Raw genomic sequence first — 19,087 nt, forward strand, 5'->3', positions numbered from 1 at the left:
TCAACTTCAGCCTGAGTCCAGACCCCGGTTTTAAAGACAAAATGTAACTGAAATGCCATTGAACGGACCAGAAGCTGAGTGTGTGTCTGCTGCCTGTGGATGCATGGAGGAGAGAAGCCCACCCTCCCTGCCGCCAGTGCGGGTCCAGGACGGCTGAAAGGGACAGAGAAGCTGTTTGAGAGCAGCGACGAGAAAGATCACTTATGAGCACACAGAGGGCGCCGTGTGGCCGTGGACACAGGAACTAAACGTCCACATGTGGAGAACAGCTCGTCTCTCGTGGACGCAGCGGCTTGACCTGGGGCGGGGCCCCGGGACCACATGCATCAGGGGAAGCAGATGCCCTCCTGGAAGAAAGGCTGTGAGACAGAGGTGGCCGGGGTCAGCGGAGCTGTCCAGCCTGCTGCCCGCTGGGCCTGGGCGGGGGTGACGGGGAGGAGGCCCCAGCGCCGAGTCCACCAGGGAAGCCTCGTGGTGACTGGGCAAGTACAGAGAGATGCCTTCTGTAACAGAAACAAAGAGCCTCGTTACTTATTTAAGTGTAGATCTGGCTACTGGACGATCCCAACTGGACCGACCTGAGTCTTACTTCCTAAAGAGGCCCTCCCGGAGAGTGTGTTGCCGGAGAACCTGGCACGAGCGAAGGTCTTCGCGACACTAGGGGGCGTGGGCCCTCGGCTTGGCCACCCCACCTCCTGGTCCCCGGTCTGCACGCCGGCCTCCCTCTTGCCCCCTTCCCGGGCCCGTGCTCTTGGCCGCTCCGCTCGTGCGTGCGGCCCCTGCCGGCCCCCGAGCCCGCGAGTCTCTTTCCTCGTGTTCCTCTGAGCACAGACACAACGTGGTCACTTATGTCTCTGCACCCGGGGCACCTGGTGTGGGACGTGGGAGGAGACCCTGGACCCCACTCCTGCTCCCAAGGCCACTCTCTGCCTCATTCCCTCGCTTCTGCCCTCAACCCTCGTGCTTCTCTGCACCTGAGATGAGCCCCGTGCCCCGACCCCGCGTGCCGGGCCGGGCTCGCCTGTGCCTGCTGCCCGCGGGCCCCGTTTCCGTCTGCTCCTGGGGGACCCACAGCTTGTCCTGGGACCAGGCTCTTCACGAGGGAGCCCAGCGAGCATGGAGGGTGAGTGGGTGGATGAGTGAGTGGACGCCGCCCGCCACCACCAGACGCAGGACGGCTGCTGCCCAGTCTGAGCCTGGAAGGATGGGGTGGGCGGTGCCCGCCACTGGCCATCGTCCGAGAAGTGGGACCCAGGGCCTCCCATGGGCTCCGTGAGCCACACGCTCCCACCGTGCGTACGCCCACAGCACCTCTGTCAGGGTTGGGGGTGGCTGGGACTCGCTGCCCCAGGGGGGGCCAACCAGGGACGAGCCGGCGCCCCCAGCTGCCTCTTCGCCCTCCGAAGCGCCTGGCGCCGAGTCTGGCGGGGCTGCATCCCCACGGCGACCCCAGGCGCTCCAGGCTGAGGGTCCACGTGCACCGCGGCGACGGCTCGACCGCTCGGCGCCTCTGCAGACTCGGCGAACAGCAGGTGGGAGACACAGCAGGGCGGCCGGAGTTAGAGCCGCTGCTGGCGTCCACGGCGAGGGGGCAGCACGAGGGGGGCGCTGGGACGGAGCAGGGGTCGGACGTTGCCAGGGAAACCGGGGAGGCCCAGCCGCCAACACAGAGGTAGGGAGGCAGCACCGGGGCAGCGGCCGGGGAGGCTGAGGAGTCACCACCTTCTTAGAACATTTCTCTTCACCCTAAACAGAGACCCTGTGCCCACCACGGGCCCCCAGTCTCCACCCCCGCCCCTGTGGCTGCACCGTCAGCCAGTCTGGCTCTGGCTCTGCCCACCCTGGACGTGTAACGGGAGCGTGACGGTCGTGCCCGGCATCCTTCTCACAGCAGAGTGTTCTCGAGGCCCAGCTGTATTGCAGCACTTCGTCCGTCTCAGGACTGCGTTACACACCGTCACACGTGTGCACTGTGCTCGTCCACGTGCGTCAGCTGACAGGCACGTGCGCTGCTCTACAGCAGGGCGGTTGTGAGCGCTAGGAACCGGCGCTTCCACGTCTGCTCGGGCGTCCATTCCTCTTGGCTTTTACGTCCAGGAGTGGAACTGCTGGGTCTCCTGGACCAGGGACCAGGGCCCCTGGTCACAGACTCTTTGCCGATTCCACCCTGATAGAAATTACAGGTGGAGTCGTGTCAGCCAGCAGCAGGATCTCACTGCTGTGCTGCACACCCAGCCGGGGGGGGGGGGGGACGCAGGGCAGCTCCCCGTTGACAGCGGTTTGGTTTTTACTTCTTTCCGCCAATTCACGTGCTGACTCTTTCGCCATCTGAGTGTGCTTTGGCTGATAGACCTGAAATAAAGTCCTCCAAGAAGAGGGGGAGGGGGGCACCTCCAAACGTTTAATTTCTACGCTGAGCGAGTCACGGGAGACCCTTCAACATACTCAGGTTTTATACAATTTTATTCTTCTAACAAAATCATACAAAGGACCTAAAAAAGGAAAACGTGAAATCAACTTTAAAATGGCTGCAGTTACGGTTACACAGTTGACAGTGTGGAAAGGATGCCCTGTGTAGACGGACACAGCAGGAAGCAGGTGGAGGGCGCGGGCACCTCCGTTCCACGTGAGCCGGGGTCATGTGACTTAGGAGAGGGACTGGCGGGCCCCTCCCCAGATGCGCGAGGGGTCTGGAGGCCTAACTCGGCACTGACCCAAGACCCCCCCCACTCCCCAGCCCAGCTGTGGCATTTGGCACACGCTGTGGCCGCCGAACGCTGCCCAGCCACCCCTCAGAAGCGTCTGGAAGCACATGCTTAGCCCCTGCCTGACCTGAAATCCATGCACCAGGCCGATTCCCTTGGGAGCCCACGGAAGCCAGAGAAGGCCAACGGCTGGTCTGTTTGGAGCCCCTTTCACAGAAGCTATATCCTCAGGGTCAACTTTTATCACTCAGACTCCCCCAGGTGTTTAAATAAATAAATAAGCCACGGGGAAGTGAGGCACAAATTACTGCGACAATATACAATGGATGTGATCACGTGTGTAAAGTGCAAACAGTCCAGGATCATTGGAAGGTATCGTGTCAGTGCCCCCGATGTCGCTGGGTCCACCTGTCAGTGCCCTCAGTGGGGCTGGGACCACCTGTCAGCGCCCTAAACACAGCTGGGACCCCCGTCGGTGCCGGTGGGAGGGGACACACAGGCTCAGCTGACAGCTGGTTGCTGTAGCTGCTGATGTCACAGGCCCTCCCGCGGCTGCAGCCTCGTCCCCTTTCTCCAGCGTGAAGCGTGGAAGCTGAGATCACAGGCAGGCGCATGTCAGATGCTAAAGCGTGTGGCGCTCCCGGCCCCGAAGGCTCCCCCCTTTGCCTGCAGGTTCCCGGAGCATAAACGCAGGCGGACACCCAGCTGGGAAGCGCCGGGGCCTGAGCCCGGGCCCCTGAGGAGCCTGCACCCAGCTGCCGACGCTCCACCTCAGTCTGTGCGGCTTCTCGCGGGTCGGGGGGATCTGAGTGAACGTAACTGCACGACGGCCCGAAGACCCCACCCAGGGAAATCGATTCTAGAATCCAAGGGGCTTCCCACCTCCTCTGTCACCACGAGACGGCCAGCCACGTCCCAGGTCACGGCCAGCCTCGCCGGGGCGGGGGGAAGGGGGGCACGAGGGCTTCGCGCCTCCCCTCGGCCGCGAGGAAACCTCGAGTCACGTGCCGGCTCTTGGCCTGGACAGGAGAGCCCCCGGGGGCATCAGGTGCTGGTCCGCGAGCATCGCAGCGCCATCCGCACACCGCCGGGCACATCCCCGGTGCGGCCGAACGTTAGGAGTAGATGGTGACCACCTCCCGGCCGCTGCCCCTGACCAGGAGGACCCTGTTCAGCCCCTCAGTCAGGACCTCGAGGAACTCCATGTCTGGGGGCACCGAGTTAAGGACAAAGCCAACCCAACCAGGTGCGTGGCTGAAAGGGTGAACGGAGCACCTTCACCACCCAGGAGCCCACGGCCAGTTAGGCCTTGGCTGGAGAAAGAGGCGAGGATGGGACAGGGAAGGCCGGGACCCAGGGCCTTCGGGGGAGGAGACAGCCAGTGTGAGGGAACGAGGGGCACTGACCCTGCCAAGGAGGGGCCTGTCCACCCCCAAGACCCTGGATAGGCCGGGGAGTCCTGGTTACCACGAGGCACAGACCTGTGAAGCGTGTGGTCAGCCTGAGGCTCAGAACCCGGGACCAGGCTGCGTGCCTCCTCCCACCTCGTCCTGCCCCCGGGGGACCGGCCTGTGACCCCGAGGCCAGGATGACAGCCTCGCGCCCCGCGGCTGACCCACGAGGGCTCCACCCGCCAGGGGGCTTCAGGGCACCTGGTGCCAGGAAGGGCTTGGGGGTGGAGCCACGGCTCTGCCACGTCCTGGAGACGGGCAGGAAGGGACCCGGCCGGGCGGGAGCTCAGAGCCCGGCGCCGACGAGGACCCAGAGCCGGAGCTGCAGCAGGAAGGATCGGGGTTGGTCATGCGGTGACTCCCCGCCGGGTCGGTCTCTGAGCCCACGTGCTCCTCACACACCACCCTGATCCAGGGGCCACTGTGATCCTCGTGGAGGCCCCGGAAGGCCCCCTCCTCAGTCACGTGGCCACACTGCCCCTCGGCCCCACTGCTCACGCCCGAGGCGATCAGGGGCGACTCCTGGGGCTCCCCCGCCCAGCTGCCCTGGGGCCCCAGCAGCTCAAACGTGGGACAGAGAAGCACACTCGCCCGCTGGCTCGCGCCCCCTGCTGGCCACGAGGGGCCCAGGCAGCCGGCAGGAGCCGCCCGCTCGCAGCCTCTGCGTGCGCCTGCCCACGGCCCCGCGGGCGGCCCGGGGCAAAGCGGCTCTGGTCTGGGCCACCTGGGCTGGCCGCCCCGCCCGACGTCGAGGGCCCTGCGGCTCCTGACCCCTGGCCCGGGTGTCTCCGCTGAGCAGGAGAGGAGGGGGTGTTACCCTGCTGCGGCAGCGGTGCCCCGACGTGGGGACGGCGCCCGAGAAAGGATACAGTTCTCGTCCCCCTGCCGGTTTCTGGGGGGGCCCGGCATGTTCAGCAGGACCAGCTGGGCATCCTGGGACTTGTCAAGGACGACGCCATTGAGCTTCACGGCCGTGTGCATCCTCCGCACGTTGGACTGGTCCCTGTGGGAGGAGGACGGTCACTCGGCACCTCCAGCCGCGGTCCTGGGTGCCGGGCTCAGGCCCCACCCTGCCCGCTCCACTTCCGTCAGGAAGGCCGGGTGAAAACAGATCAGACCCGCCACCCGGAGCACCCCCGGCACGGCGATTGCACGCGGAGGCCAAGATGACAGCCGGGCACGTCAGCTTCTGCTCCCCGAGCACCGCCCCTTGGGCGGGAGCAGCCCCTTCGACGGCACAGCGTGCACCTCCTGGTCACGGAGTGTCTCCCGTTGAGACCCCTGCCCTGCAGCTGAGCCTGCCCTAAACGCTGCCCCTCACTGCTTCCGACGCAGAGGGTGAGCGAGGAAGGGCCCAGCCCTCCACCCGCTCTGGAGGCCCCAGGTCCTGGAACAGAGCCAGAGGTGCTGGCTGAGCGTGTCCGCCATGAGGCCCAGCCCCGGCTCCGTCCACCCGGCCGACAGCTGAAAGACGAGAGCCCCCGCCCTTGGAGACCCGGACCCTGTGCCCGTTGTTCCCTGCCTGCCCGGTGCCCACACTCCTCAAGGCGGGCGGGGCATCCACTGCGCACCGGTGGTTCTCGAAGCGTCCCGGGCAACCAGGTCTGGCAGCGGCCCCCAAAGCAGGATCCCCAGGGAAGCAAGACTGGGGACACCAGGTGCGCAGGCACCTGCGTGCTTGTCCTCCCCCCTCCCCAGGTCCCTCCCCAGTGAGCTGGGTTCCGAGAAGCAGGGGGCAGATACCCCGGCTGGGAAGACCCGCCTCACTGCACCAGCACCCCGCCTGCGCTGGGCGCTCCAGCACCACCGCCAACTCTGGGGCCGCACACAGGATTCGTAGCTCAAAGGCCACCCGTGCCTCAGACGTAAGAGGGACGGGCGGATGGGCAGACATACAGACAGAGGCCGCCACACAAGGGGAAAAGCCCCCAGGATGCATTCCAGGCCACACCCTTTGCTCAACGCAAGCCTTAAGCTAAATAAACCCAATTACAGCCTCCAATCACCAGGAGGGAAACAGGGAGACGGAGCCTTGCTGTCCTCTCTCCAATTTTATCCGGTAAAATTACAGCTTGGGTCTCCGTCCACAGCAGTCAGGGGTCTTTCGTTACAAGAACCATGAATCAGGTGCCAGGACGGACCACAATTACCAGTGCGTTTGGGGACAAGGCGATCCCAGGAATGCGTGTGTGACACTGAAGGGCCTCTCAGGGTTCACAGTCTGAAAACACTTATAATCTTAAAATCAGGAGTTTGGGTCTGGACAGACCCGCAGCTCCAAGATGACAGGCCCTGTGGAGGCGAGAGAGGCACGGACGTGGGGCGGGGCAGCCCGTGTGTCCAGGAAGTTAACGGAAACCTTCACTGCCTCCACAACCGGCCACGAGGCCACCGAATGGAAGCACGTGGCCATGTGCTGAGCCTGGAGAGGGGCTTCCCACACGGGGTTCTCTGAGGCTGGGAACTGCGGCTCGGGCGGGGGCCGCCCGGGGCGGAGGAAGGCTCCGTGGGGGCTAAGGTGGAAATCCAGACCCTTGGCTCCAGACGGAGACACGGAGGAGGCTGGCGAAACAGAGAGAGACGCCCACACGCCCGGGGGCCAGCGAACCCACCGCAGGGCGCCCACCGTGGGGAGCTTTAGTGGGGCACGTGCCACTTGTGGGCCGACCTCCAACCTTCCGGGAGCCCCTCCAGCCCACCCCGAGGAGAAGCCAGACGGGAGTGGGGTTCCGTCCGCTGCTCGCACCCTGCGGACCCCCGGCAGGCGCACGCGGGGCACGGGCCCACGGCTCACCGCACCTTCTTGGGGGGGACACGCACTCCTGCGTCCACGGGTTTGTTTTTGTCTTTTTAATTAGGAGGCTTTACTCGTAGGACACTTCAAGGTCGTGAAAACACGGCAGGAAGTGCAGGACTCGGCCCAGCGTTCCCCGACTCATCTGCACGTTTTGCTCCCTCAGGGTGTGATGCACTCGGGTTTCGGGGCTGCAACAGGAAGTGCACCCCAAGTCCCGAGGCTCCACGGAGCACGCTGGCCGGGCTCCCACGGGAGGGACAGCAGTCAGAAAATCATGGGGGAACAAGGGGTGGACAGATGCACAGACAGACAGCAACCCCAGGCGGGCCCTGCAGGCCTGGCCCTAAGCCTTCAGGGGCCGGCCACGCAGAGGTTCATCCACGAGACTAAAGGTGGCCGCTTCCTATGGGGCAAAAAGGCACCCGGTGCTGGGCAGACAGGAGGAAACGCCGTCCTGCACGAGCTGAGATGAGGTCCGAGCCCCCAGCCCCAAGGGATGTGGGTGAACGATCGCTACCAGCTACAGGCACAGCACACGCTCTGCTCCGCTGCAGAGCCGCTCAGGACCAGCCTCCCTCCAACCTCAGTCCTCACGTGCTGCCCAGAGAAGGGGTTTGGGGTGCGCCCTGAGCCGCTCCAGACAGAGTGAGCAAACTAAACAGGCGAGCGCCACCTGCACACGGACATGCGCACGTGGCCCAGGCACATATACACGGACACGCACACACGGGCCAGACGCATATACGAGGACGTGCACACACACCCGGACACATACACGTGGCCCAGGCACATATACGTGAACACGCACACACACAGACATGCGCACACGGCCGAGGCACACGTACACGGACACGCGTACACACCTGCTGAGCACACATACTGGGACGTGCGTGCACACACAGAACTTGGCACACACATGTACACGGGCACACACACAGGGCCGAGCACGTATGCATGGACACATGCACACACACCGGGACGTGCGCACACATGTACTCACGGGCACACCCACACATGGGGCCCTGCACACACACAGGGCTGTGCACACACTCGGACATGCACACACGGTTCACGGGGGCTGTGCGTGCAGCGCATGCCAAGGCAACCACGGCTACGAGGTCCCGCGTAAAGGGAGTGACTTACAGGCTTCCCCATTCTCTACATGGAAGAAAAAACAGAGAGCACGTTACTTTAAGCGGAAACACGACACACGCTTTGAACCGCTACTCGGCTCATCCCCGCTGCCCCTCTCATCTGACTGTGGCCCTCCTCAAGCACACTGACCCCTCGGGCCCCCTCGGGCCCCCCAGGCCCTGCCGATGACTCAGGGCTCCAGGGCTCTGCTCTGCCACCGAAGACCCGGGAGATACTGTCCTAGTCTCCCACTCGGGACCCCTCCCCAGGTCCAGCCACGCCACCGACGGGCACCTGTGCCAGCCCTGGGGGCCCTCAGCTCAACAGCACAGCCAAGAGCCGAGGAGGGGAACGGGCCCCGGCCCGACGGGCAGCCTGGACGTCACCGCGGGGGTTCAGGCCTGACCCCTAGGTGCTGGGACACCCACCAGGAACACTGACGGTGGCACCGCCGCCAACCCGCCACCCGCGTCCCCGCTGACTGGCGCTGGAAGGAGGCTGCGGCCCAGGGCCGGCTCTGGCCTCTCCGAGGCTGGATGTGCCCGCCGCTCCTCGCGGAGGCAAAGGGGCCCCTCGTGGCTGCGGGCTGCTGCAGGTGGACACTCACGGCTTCAGGCTGAAGAGGTCCTTGAACCCGGACACGCCGGTGTCCTTGTTGCGGTACTTCTCGGCGACCAGCTTCTCCTTCGTCCAGGTCATCTGCACCTTGTCCAGCGCGCACGGGGCCTGGGTCCTGGCGGCCACGGCAGAGTGGGAGGTGGTGTTCCTGTCGTGGATTAGCTGAGCCTGGAGAGAGAGCAGGACAGTGACCAGCCTTGCCGCGACGGCAGGAGCCCAGCCCGGGGGAGGGCGCGTGCGCGGGGCGAGGAGCCGGCCAGCCCCGGGCCCCACACAGAGCACAGCCGACAGGGCCTGGGGACATCTGGACCGGCCCTCCCAGGCCCCTCCTCCTGGGCTTCCAGACCAAACCCATCGTTACATTTCTGTCTCCTCCTGTCCCAGCTCTGAAAGCCCCTGAGAAAGGACCTCTTCAGACGTGCTGACGGGAGACGTTGACATGCACGTCTGCACACTGCACATAGCCCCGCCCCCCGCACACACAGGCTCTGCCTCGACCTGCTCATCCATCCATCGATCCATCTGTCCATTCATCCGTCTGTCCAACCATCCTTCCCCTCACCCACCCACCCATCCATCCATCCATCCTTCCACCCATCCACCCACCCATCCATCCTTCCATCTATCCACCCATCCACCCACCCACCCACCCATCCATCCTTCCATCCATCCGTCCATTCATCCGTCTGTCCAACCATCCTTCCCCTCACCCACCCACCCATCCACCCATCCATCCATCCGTCCTTCCACCCATCCACCCACACATCCATCCATCCATCCACCCACCCACCCACCCATCCATCCATCCTTCCCCTCACCCGTTCACCCCCCCTCACTCGTCAGCAGCAAAGGGGCTGTCAGGGAGCCCACATCCTTGGGGTGGGGCTGTGAGCGCCATGGAGTCTGGGGAAGGGGAGGTGCAGGGGGAAGGAGCTCCCATGTCACACGAGGTGCCCGGGAGCTGTATGCAAAGATGGCACTGACGACAACTAGGAGCCGGAGGCCTGTGGGGGTGAGGGGTCAGCGCAGCCGCAGCGGCCTGTGTGGCGAGGGCGAAGGTCACTCAGGCAGGGACAGGGTCGGGCCGTGCAAGGCCGCAGGGACACGTGAGCCGGGGCAAGGCTGGGAGGGGTGTAACGAGTTGGTGGCTGCTGGTTTGAGAATGGAGGAACAGGAGGTGGCCAGTCGGGATATGATGTAAGAGAGGCGGGGCCGTGCACGAGCAGGACGGCCGGGCAGACACGGGCCCTGACCCCAGAGGCCTGTGAGGGCGTGACCTCGAGCCACGTGGCGAGGGGAGGTGGGGGCAGAAGTCGCGCCACCAGCTGTTCACAAAACCAGGTGTGGGGACAAAAGCTCGAAAAGGTCTCAGGGACGCTGTCCTGACAGTCACACGGGGTCCGGGAAAGGACAGGCCAGTGCGGCACCGGGGGACACAGCCCACGCTGTCCAGGGGCCCAGCAGCACCCCCGTGTGGCCCCACGCACCTCCCGCTCCTGTTCCGTCTTGGACAGCTGCATCTGCTTCAACATCTGCGACCTCTGCTCCATCACCAGCGTCCGCTCGTAGGTGAAGGCCGAGATGTCGTTCTCAACCTACAGGTTCCGAGGCACGGAAGCAGACACGAGCACAGAATGATCACCACTCACCCCCCGTCCCCCAGCGAGCGTGCTGCAGGCCCGGGGGCCCCCGGGCCACCCTCTGTGGCTCACAGCCCCGGCCCCGGCGTCCCCACCCCTACGTGTGAGCGTGCAGGTCACGACTGAACGCCCTCCACCTACCCCGGGACCCACATTCACTGACACACGAGACACCCCCGAGAAGGCACCACAACCGTGGGCTCCAGACACAGGCCGGCCCACACGCGCCCCACAGGACCGACCGTAACCCTCCCGCCGGCCCCGGAGCTCAGATTCCTCAGGAGGCGGCCAGCCCCGTGGTCAAGCCCGGTCCAGCCGGGTCTTCCTCCCGTGAACCCACGACCCAGTCCAGCCACGAGAAAAGCATCAGGCGAACCTAAACTGAGGGACTCACTACACATCGCCTGACCCTCCTTGAAGCTGTCGAGGTCACGGAAGAGGAAGGAAGGAACCCGAGCCGCCGTCACAGCCAGAGGACAGAGAAAATGCCGCGACGGCCCAGCAGGCCGGCCCTGGGCTGTAAGGGCCGTGGGGACCCTGCAGGTGAGAGCTGCGTCCGCCCGGTGCCCGGCTCCCTCACCATCTCCACCACCTCCACCTCGGCGCTGATGCGCAGGTGGTACAGGAACGTCTGCAAGTCCTTCTTCATCTGAATGCTGTTGTCGTGCACCTGGGCCACCGTGAAGATACGCATCTGGCACCTCCTCCACACCTGGGGGGCGGGGGGCGGTCACTCCTGCCCGCTGTCCACTCCCTTCCCCAGTGGGGCCCCTACCCCGTGTGGCCCCTCCCCCGTGACCCCTCCCCGGTGTGACCCCCTCCCCATGACCCCCTCCCCCGTGTGACCCCCCTCCCCGTGTGGCCCCTCCCCCGTGTGACCCCCTCCCCGTGACCCCGCTCCCCGTGTGGCCCCTCCCCCGTGTGGCCCCCTCCCCATGACCTCGCTCCCCGTGTGGCCCCTCCCCCGTGTGGCCCCTCCCCATGACCCCGCTCCCCGCGTGGCCCCTCCCCCGTGACCCCCATGACCCCGCCCCTACGCGACCCCATGACCCCGCCCCCTACGTGGCCCCGCCCACACCTTGTGCTGGCGCAGCAGGAAAGGCAGCAGCATAAGCAGACCCCCGTCATGCACTATCCACCACACGTCGATGTGCCCGTCGCTGAAGCGCTCCTGGTTTTGCGGAAACAGATCCACGTTCTTGGCCACCAGCAGGGCCTGCTGCGCCGCCGTGGTGTCACGGACGGTGTCTGTGGAGAGGCGGGCAGGTCACGGGGTCACAGGCCCACCCAGCAGAACCGAGCGGCCTGGACTCACCAGCGGGACGGGGGCAGGGGAGCCCGGGGTCCCCACGAAGCCCCTCGTGGGGCACGCTCCCCCATCACTCTGCGGCCCAGCCGGGGCGCCCCCGGGAACCGCCCAATGGGGGCAAGACCAGGGGGAGGGGCTCCCGTCACGCGGCTTCCGAACGGCCCGACCCACCAACGAAGTTCTTCCAGGAGAAGGGGCTGTCCTCCCGCTTCCAGGCCTCGGGCCAGGCCATGAGCACCGTGTTATGCTTCATGCCCCCCAGGCCAGCCGACTGGATCAGGTGGGACATGCCGTCCCGAAGGTTGGACGACACCACCAGCTGGCAGAAACCCTTGGCCTTCTCGGCGCCCATCAGGGCCCGGATGTTCTGCAGACACAGGCGGGTCGGGCTTGGGGTGAGGGGTGGGCTGGGGGCAGCAGGTCCCAGCACACACTCGCCTACCACACGGGGCCGGGCGGGCCCCAGGTGGACTCACAGCCTCACGCGTGGGGGCCAGAAGCTCAGCGGGCGCCCCTCGGTACCTGAAGTCGAGGCCAGGGCCCGGCGCTCTCGGGCACTGCCTGCGTGTGCGCGTGAGCCCCAGTGCGCACACGCGTGCGTGCCCACAGGAGAGCGGGGTCACAGGCCACCCCCTACTGCACACGGACACCCTGGCCCTCACTCCTAGCTTGCGGGAACCTTGGTCAGAAAGCATCAAACCACACAGCTCTTCCTAGAAGGTGGTGGTGCGGGAGTGAAGTGCACGGCGGGTGCACTGCGGCCCCTCAGCCACATGCCACGTGCCCGACTGGGGCAGCTCCGCGTCACAGCGCAGCCCGGCACACCGTGACCACGGCAGGCCTTCTGTCGAGGTAGTGCCGCCTGTGAAGCGGGTCCTCTGCCGGCCGCGCCGACCGGCCCTCGGGGGCCTGGCTTGGGGGTGGGGCCTCAAGCCACAGGGAAGCACTGCCGCCCGACACCAAATGGAACTGCCCCCTGGAGTCCAACCCCCCGGCTCCTCCAACCTGTGCCTCCCCGGCTGGGACGTGTCCCCCGTGCAGGTCCCGCAATGCACTTTGGAACGCGGACTGCTTATCTCCGAGTCGCACAGGCTGTGGGCAGAGGGGTTCTGCCCAGGATGGACTCCACTCAGAATCTCACCCACACCTGAGCCAGGTGATTTAGAAGACGAGATTTGGGACCTTTGAACTGCGGGTACTTAGACGACATTCCTCACTTACTTGATGTTGTAAGGGGTTGAGACTTGGGAGGATGCAGTGATGAGATAAACGTACTTTGCACATCAGGCAGGTGTGCATTCTGGGGGCCAGAGGACAGACCACAGTGGGTTAACTGATGGTGGCCCCCAAAAGATACACCCACCTCCTAATCCTGAGAACCTGTGAATGTGGCCTTATTGGAAAAAAGTCTTTGCTGATGTAATTAAGTTAAGGGTCTTGACGTGAAACCATCTTGGATTATCCAGGTGGTCCCAAATCCAATGTCAGGGACAGGAGAGAAGACAGGCACAGAGAAGCCACGTAAAGACAGAGGTGGAGGGCTTCCCTGGTGGCGCAGTGGTTGGGAGTCCGCCTGCAGATGCAGGGGGCGTGGGTTTGTGCCCCGGTCCAGGAGGATCCCACGTGCCGCGGAGCAGCTGCGCCCGTGGGCCGTGGCCGCTGAGCCTGCGCGTCCGGAGCCTGTGCTCCGCAACGGGAGAGACCACAGCGGTGAGAGGCCCGCGTACCGCAAAAAAAAAACAAAAACAAAACAAAACAAAAAAAGACAGAGGTGGAGACCGAAGGGACGTGGCCAGGAGCCCAGGGACACCTGGAGCCCCGGGAGCTGGACGAGGCAGGAAGGACCCTCCCCTGGAGCTCAGGAGGGAGCTTGGCCCTGGGGCACCTCGATGTGTGACTTTTGGCCTCAGAGCGCAGACAGAGTGAATCTTGGCTGTTCTAAGCCCCTGTTGCTGATACTTGGGATGGACGCCCCAGGACCTCATATGGAAGGTTGGAGCCACGTCCCCCCTCGACCACCCGGACTTGAGCCACCACGTCGAAGGGCTGCTGGCTCAAGAAAGAAGAGTCCAAACAGGTGCTTGGATGTGACCCAGGGCTGCCGTGGTGCAGCCGCAGTGCAGTTCAGGGATCCCTGGACCCACGCTTCCTGGAGACCAGAGGCCAGGGGCTCGGCCCCGTCAGGACACGGTCGCTCGAGGGGCTTAAAGGTCGCATGCTCTAGCTTTGAGACCAACAGCTTCTCAGGTCACTGGTGGAGATGCTGACCTGATGCTATGGCTTCAGGGAGACACAGTGGGGTTTTGTGGTTCTTCTGTCCCGCTGCTGGAAAGCCCACTCCGCTACCCTGGCCTCGCGGGAACTTCGAGGGCCCAGCGGTATCTTCGGGGCCTCGGGCACTACCTCCACACCCAGCTCCTGGGGCCCTGAGGACCAGGCCCTGTGGGACCTCAAAGTCAACGTGTGAGCCCTTCCCTGCCCCACAGAAAACGAGCCTCGTTCACGCCCCCGGGAAGGGGAGCGCAGAGCACAGCCTCTCCCACATCCCGGCCAGCGCGTCTCAGCTGCTGAGCCATCCGACGTGAGCTGCTCAATCCCCCTAACCCAGCAGGAACCTATAGGGCTCTCCCCTCACGAGGCCTCTGCTTCCGCGGCGGGACACACGCTGAAAAACTCAAGGCAGGTCCAAGCGCACTGCCCAGTCTTCGACCTACAAAACCGGGTGGGTGCCCAGTGACCCTCCAGCGGGTGAGACGCTGTGGGCTGCACCCGACTGCAGCATCCCTGGGGTCCTCACCCTCTGAGACCCCGTGAGTGCCTCCACCCAGCCCCTCCCCTCGGGAACACACTTGGCCCTGAGCTGCATCCGTGCCGGACATCTGGGGCGAAACCCAGCTGTGCCTTCCTTTTCCCATGGCAGCAACGGGACAGAGCCCTCCCAGTAAGAGACGCGGCAGAGAGGGGTCTGGGGTCCCCCTGTTCCCGGCCACACGGACCGGCCTTTACGTAAACTACCCGGCAGACCAGAACTGGAACCTGGCTCAGAGCCTCAGGGGCACGGCACCAGGGAGGGAGGCTCTAACCCCAAGAATCCATCCTAAGAGCAACCCCCGTGGACTACATCTAAGCGGTGCTCACACCACACTTCCTGACACCAAAGCAACGGGAACCACCTCCGTCCGCAGGACAGCAATTCCACGGAATAAAACTCAGAGCACGTCCACGAAACACACACCGTGCGGCCGTCATAAACAAAACAAGCACCCGGCCGACTGGAGAAGCAACAGTTCAAAGCAGAGTAAGTGTGTGAGACGGTATTTCTGCGGGATCGTCTGTTTAAAAAACACCAACAGGAGAAAGTCCAAAGGACACATACCGGGCTATGACGTTCCTGTCTGGAAAGAGGGCTGTGAATCCAGCCGAGTCAGCGCCATTTCAGGCAGGGGCTCGGAGCCTTCAACCCCCCGCTCGGTGCTGGAGCCCACCTCCCCAGCCCCACTGTGCCCCCGCCCATCCCCAGAGACGCTGGGAGGACAAGAGGACCCGCGAGTGTCAGAGAGGGAAGACGCTGTCCGTCAGCGCCTGGGCAACGTCACAACGAGAGCTGGGACCTTCCCACCCTCGGACACGGGTCTAGAGCTTCTTCACACCGACGCAGGGAGCTGTCGAGAAGGCCGAGGCGCCAGCACAAGGAGGCTGTCCCACCAGCGAGAATGACACACCACGTCTACACCCAGGGTCACGGCCACGACCCTGGCATCTACACCTGGGATCACAGCCACAACCCCAGGGTCCACACCCGGGGTCATAGCCACGGCCCTGGTGTCTACACCCATGGCTCACAGATGGCCAAGGTCACCAAAGAAAACGTGTGAGATCACCCAGGGAACTGTAACCCCTAAGCGTTGGGCAGGGGAAAAGGAGTCCAAGAGTGAATGAAACTGGAATACCAGACAGGGAGGATACAATTCTCAGACAACCCTGGCATCTACACCCACGGCTCACAACCAAAACTGGCATCTACGCCCAGGGTCACAGCCATGACTCCAGCATCTACAGACAGGATCACGGCCACAACCCCGGCGTCTGCACCTGGGATCGCAGCCACAGCGCCGGCGTCTACACCCCCAGCCAACACCAACAACTACCCCGTTAAAGCTCTGGGCCACGACGATGCTGAGAGAATGGCTGGTGCCGCTGGCTGCCAGGGCAGGTCCCCGGGGGCCGGCTGTCCGGCCAACCAAGGAAGGGGCTGTCGACGCCTCGGGCTACACAGGCCACGACCCCCTCCAAGCAGCCGTGCCTCCCCCAGGTGCTCTGGAGACCTCTGGGCGCAGCCCGGTTTACAGACGCCTGGACAGCAGGGCTGACCCGGACGCCCGGGCACAGCGGGCAGCCCTGACGTGGGGACGGCTGACGAAGGACCCACCCGAGAGCAAGACCCTGACGCCCCAGCCAGACGGGAGCCGCCCGAGGCCAGCAGCCGGCAGGCTGCACGCGGCCTGTGGACGGACGGGCGTGGTGGGGCTGCTGTGAGAATCGCCTCCTGTTTCCGAGACAGACACGTGGGGTCTGGGGTGAAGAGTGAGTGGTGGGTCGGTGTTGACACTCCCGGGGTGGGGCGGGCAGGCAGAGGTGACAGGACGTGGGCCACGCTGGGACGGCCATGTGGTACATCTGCTGTTTCTACATGTCTGAAATTGCCCACGAGACGGGGTTTGAGGCTCAGGTGCTGGGGCTGCCCCGGACCGAGATCAGAGGTCGCAGCGGCACCAGCTGAGCGTCCGAGTCAGGGTGACGGAGGCCTGGCCTGGGTGCCCGTGACCCGCCGCCCCCTCTCTGGTCCGTGGAGCCTCTGGACGGGCTGACCCGGCAGCACAGGCCCCAAACGTGGGAGCAGATGCGACAGGTGTGGGGCCCGCCTGTCGGGAGACCTGCCCCGAGGCTGCTCTCAACAGCCCGGAGCCCCACCGCCGTCTGAGGTCCTGGGGCCACGCACGTCACACTCTCCTCCGCAGGTTTCCCTCCTGCTGGTTTCAAACTGAAAAAGTGCCACCCAGGTTGAGACAGGACGCGGCGCGACACGCAGGGCTGCGCTCGGGCGCACGGCTGGAAAGGCGACGGCGCGGCCCCGCCGCCCCCTCCCTGGCGCCTGGCCCACCTCTTCGGCTTGCCGGGCCTCCACGTGCTGGTCCAGGAAGGTGCCCTCTAGCACGGAGCCCACGATGGTCAGGCCCTTGCCGGCCTTGAGCTGCGAGGTGAAGGACAGCAGGCGGGGGTGCTTCACGCACTGCTCGGCGTCCAGGTTCACCAGCACCAGCACCTGCGGCCTGCCGGGGCGGGGGGCAGGGAGCTGTCACCACGGCGACTCGCCCCCACTCTCGCGCCAGGTGAGCTGCGTGAGCCCCCTCCCGGGCCACGTGCCCCAGGCTCCCTGCTGGGCAGCGGGCTTTCCGTGCAGCTAAGCCTCGGGTTCTGCAGGGGCAGCCTCCCCTCCCTCCTCCCAGAGGCGAGAAGACTGTCAGTGCCCTCCATCCACGGCAGGCCCCCGGGTGGGTCAGCTCGCCGCCCTCGTCCCCCTCCACCCCCGATGCATGACCAGCGGGCGCTGAGACCCGAGCTGACCAGCCCAGGCTGACGCAGGGACAAAGGTGCTAACAGCTTCCTTGACAACCGTCTCCTGACGGGGGTGGGGGGGTGGGCACCGTCTTCTCTCTGCAGCCTGCTTTTAGGAAGAGGCATCCGTGGGGTCAGAGGGCATGGGGACACTCACCTCCAGTTCTTGGTGTGGAGGGGGCCGTGCTCCACGTGCAGCAGGGCGTAACGGGCGGCGTTCAGCGACAGCCCCCGGATGCCGTCGCCCCACTCCTTCTCGGCCCTGCGGTGGGGGTGCGGTGGTGAGGCCCCGCCCACAGCGCACCCAGGTGGCCACTCAGGGCCTCTCGGCGCTCCTGTGACAGAGGAGGGGGCTCCCCAGAACGGGCGGGAGTACGAAGCAGCAGGACACGGGGAGGGTGGCGGCGGCACTGGCACCCACGCAGGATCTCAGAGTCGGGGCCATCGATGGGGCAGAGGAAGGAGAGGACGTGGCGGGGGGGGGGACTCTGACTCACAGGCCGTGGCCCGGCTCACCAGCAGGCCCCCAGACCCTCCTTCCAAGCCACCCTGGAAGAGCTGGGAGGGACTTCAGGCAGTGTCCCTGGAGGCCCTCCCACCCCCCGTGCCCTGAGAAGCCCACCCCAGGTCCCACCTCCCCAGGGCCTCGCCCCCTGGAGGGGTCCAGGGGGTCCAGGGGAAATGCCCCAGTGACGGACCAGGGGCTCTGAGATGCACTTAACCTGCCCACCGCTTCGGTTTTTTACGGTGTACCTTTCAGAAACGTCTATTTCTGAAAATCCATTGCGCATCAGTGCTACTGTTAAATAGATTTCAAAGCTTACAAGGAGCACTGCTAAAAAAGTACGTTACACTTACACACAGATACACGTAGGTAAACCTAACGAAACGTCGTAACGAACGACGTCAGTTAGAAAGAGTAAACGTGGCCATCCACTGGTTAGGAGCTACAGGCCGAAATCCACGCAGCCCCCAGCAGGAGGCACGGGCTTTGGCCCCTCCGCCGCTAGAGGCCCCTGAGCCCTCACCCGGGAGAGGGGCCGGCAGCAGCTCACCCACGGTACTCGATGTACTTGTAGATGCAGCCGGCAATGAGCATGGCGCAGAGCGCGTAGTACCAGGAGCAGAGGAACATCAGGGCGAAGCACAGGCTCATGCCCAGGAAGGAGAGCGTCCTGGGGGACACGCAGCTCAGAGGGGGCCCACCTCACCGCCCAGGCCCCCAGGCCGGCACCTGAGCAGCCCCTCGGGCCCCAGCAGACACCCTGCTTTGGTCTCATCAAGAGCACGGCAAGGCTGCTGGGACCGGCTTCTCCACCCGGACCATCCCAAGGGCTGAAACGGCCCCGAGGCGCCTACAAGAGACCCGGCTCGGAGACCGGGCCGGTCCCACGAAGGCTAGCCAGGGACCCGGGTGGCAGCTGGCCCCCAAGATGCACCGCGTGCCCCAGAGGAGGGAGGGGACCGGGCTCCCCACGGCCACTCACCAGTGGTAATACTTGAAGCGCGGGCGCCAGTTGGGCGTGCGCAACAGGGTCTGCAGGGCGCAGGCCAGGTTCACGAACATGTAGCACATGAGGAAAAACCTGGGTACGTGAACAGCGGCGTGAGGGGCGGGCCAGGTCCCGCAGGGTCCCGCTGCGCTGCCTGAGCCGCCGCCACCTCCCCCGGGAGCCCCCTTGCCCACATCGCGGTCGCCTCCCGTGGGGTCTGCCTGCCCCGTCATCCACCACCTGGCTCCCTCCTCTGCCCTATGCCCTCCCGTCTGCCGTCCCCTGAGCAGGGGCCTCACGTCCCAAGGGTGGCTGCCAACGGGG

At 65.1% G+C, this 19,087-nt stretch overlaps 1 protein-coding gene across 1 annotated transcript in view; it reads right to left on the bottom strand.

Moving 5' to 3' along the window:
• Positions 1-2,445: 2,445 nt before the first annotated feature.
• The window catches only part of SLC12A7 (solute carrier family 12 member 7), a 42,016-nt gene continuing 25,374 nt past the window's right edge, over positions 2,446-19,087 (bottom strand). Inside the window, exons 14-24 of the mRNA XM_082650634.1 lie at positions 18,758-18,856; positions 18,326-18,445; positions 17,428-17,532; positions 16,816-16,984; positions 11,826-12,021; positions 11,424-11,593; positions 10,926-11,057; positions 10,193-10,300; positions 8,695-8,873; positions 5,026-5,159; positions 2,446-3,912 (exon numbers count right to left, since the gene is read on the bottom strand). Coding sequence (XP_082506760.1) covers positions 3,821-3,912; positions 5,026-5,159; positions 8,695-8,873; positions 10,193-10,300; positions 10,926-11,057; positions 11,424-11,593; positions 11,826-12,021; positions 16,816-16,984; positions 17,428-17,532; positions 18,326-18,445; positions 18,758-18,856 — 1,504 coding nt within the window. The 3' untranslated portion in view covers positions 2,446-3,820. The remainder of the gene's footprint in view (positions 3,913-5,025; positions 5,160-8,694; positions 8,874-10,192; positions 10,301-10,925; positions 11,058-11,423; positions 11,594-11,825; positions 12,022-16,815; positions 16,985-17,427; positions 17,533-18,325; positions 18,446-18,757; positions 18,857-19,087) is intronic.

Source organism: Grampus griseus (assembly GCF_964374135.1).
Source record: "Grampus griseus genome assembly, chromosome: 3".
NCBI lineage: Eukaryota > Metazoa > Chordata > Mammalia > Artiodactyla > Delphinidae > Grampus > Grampus griseus.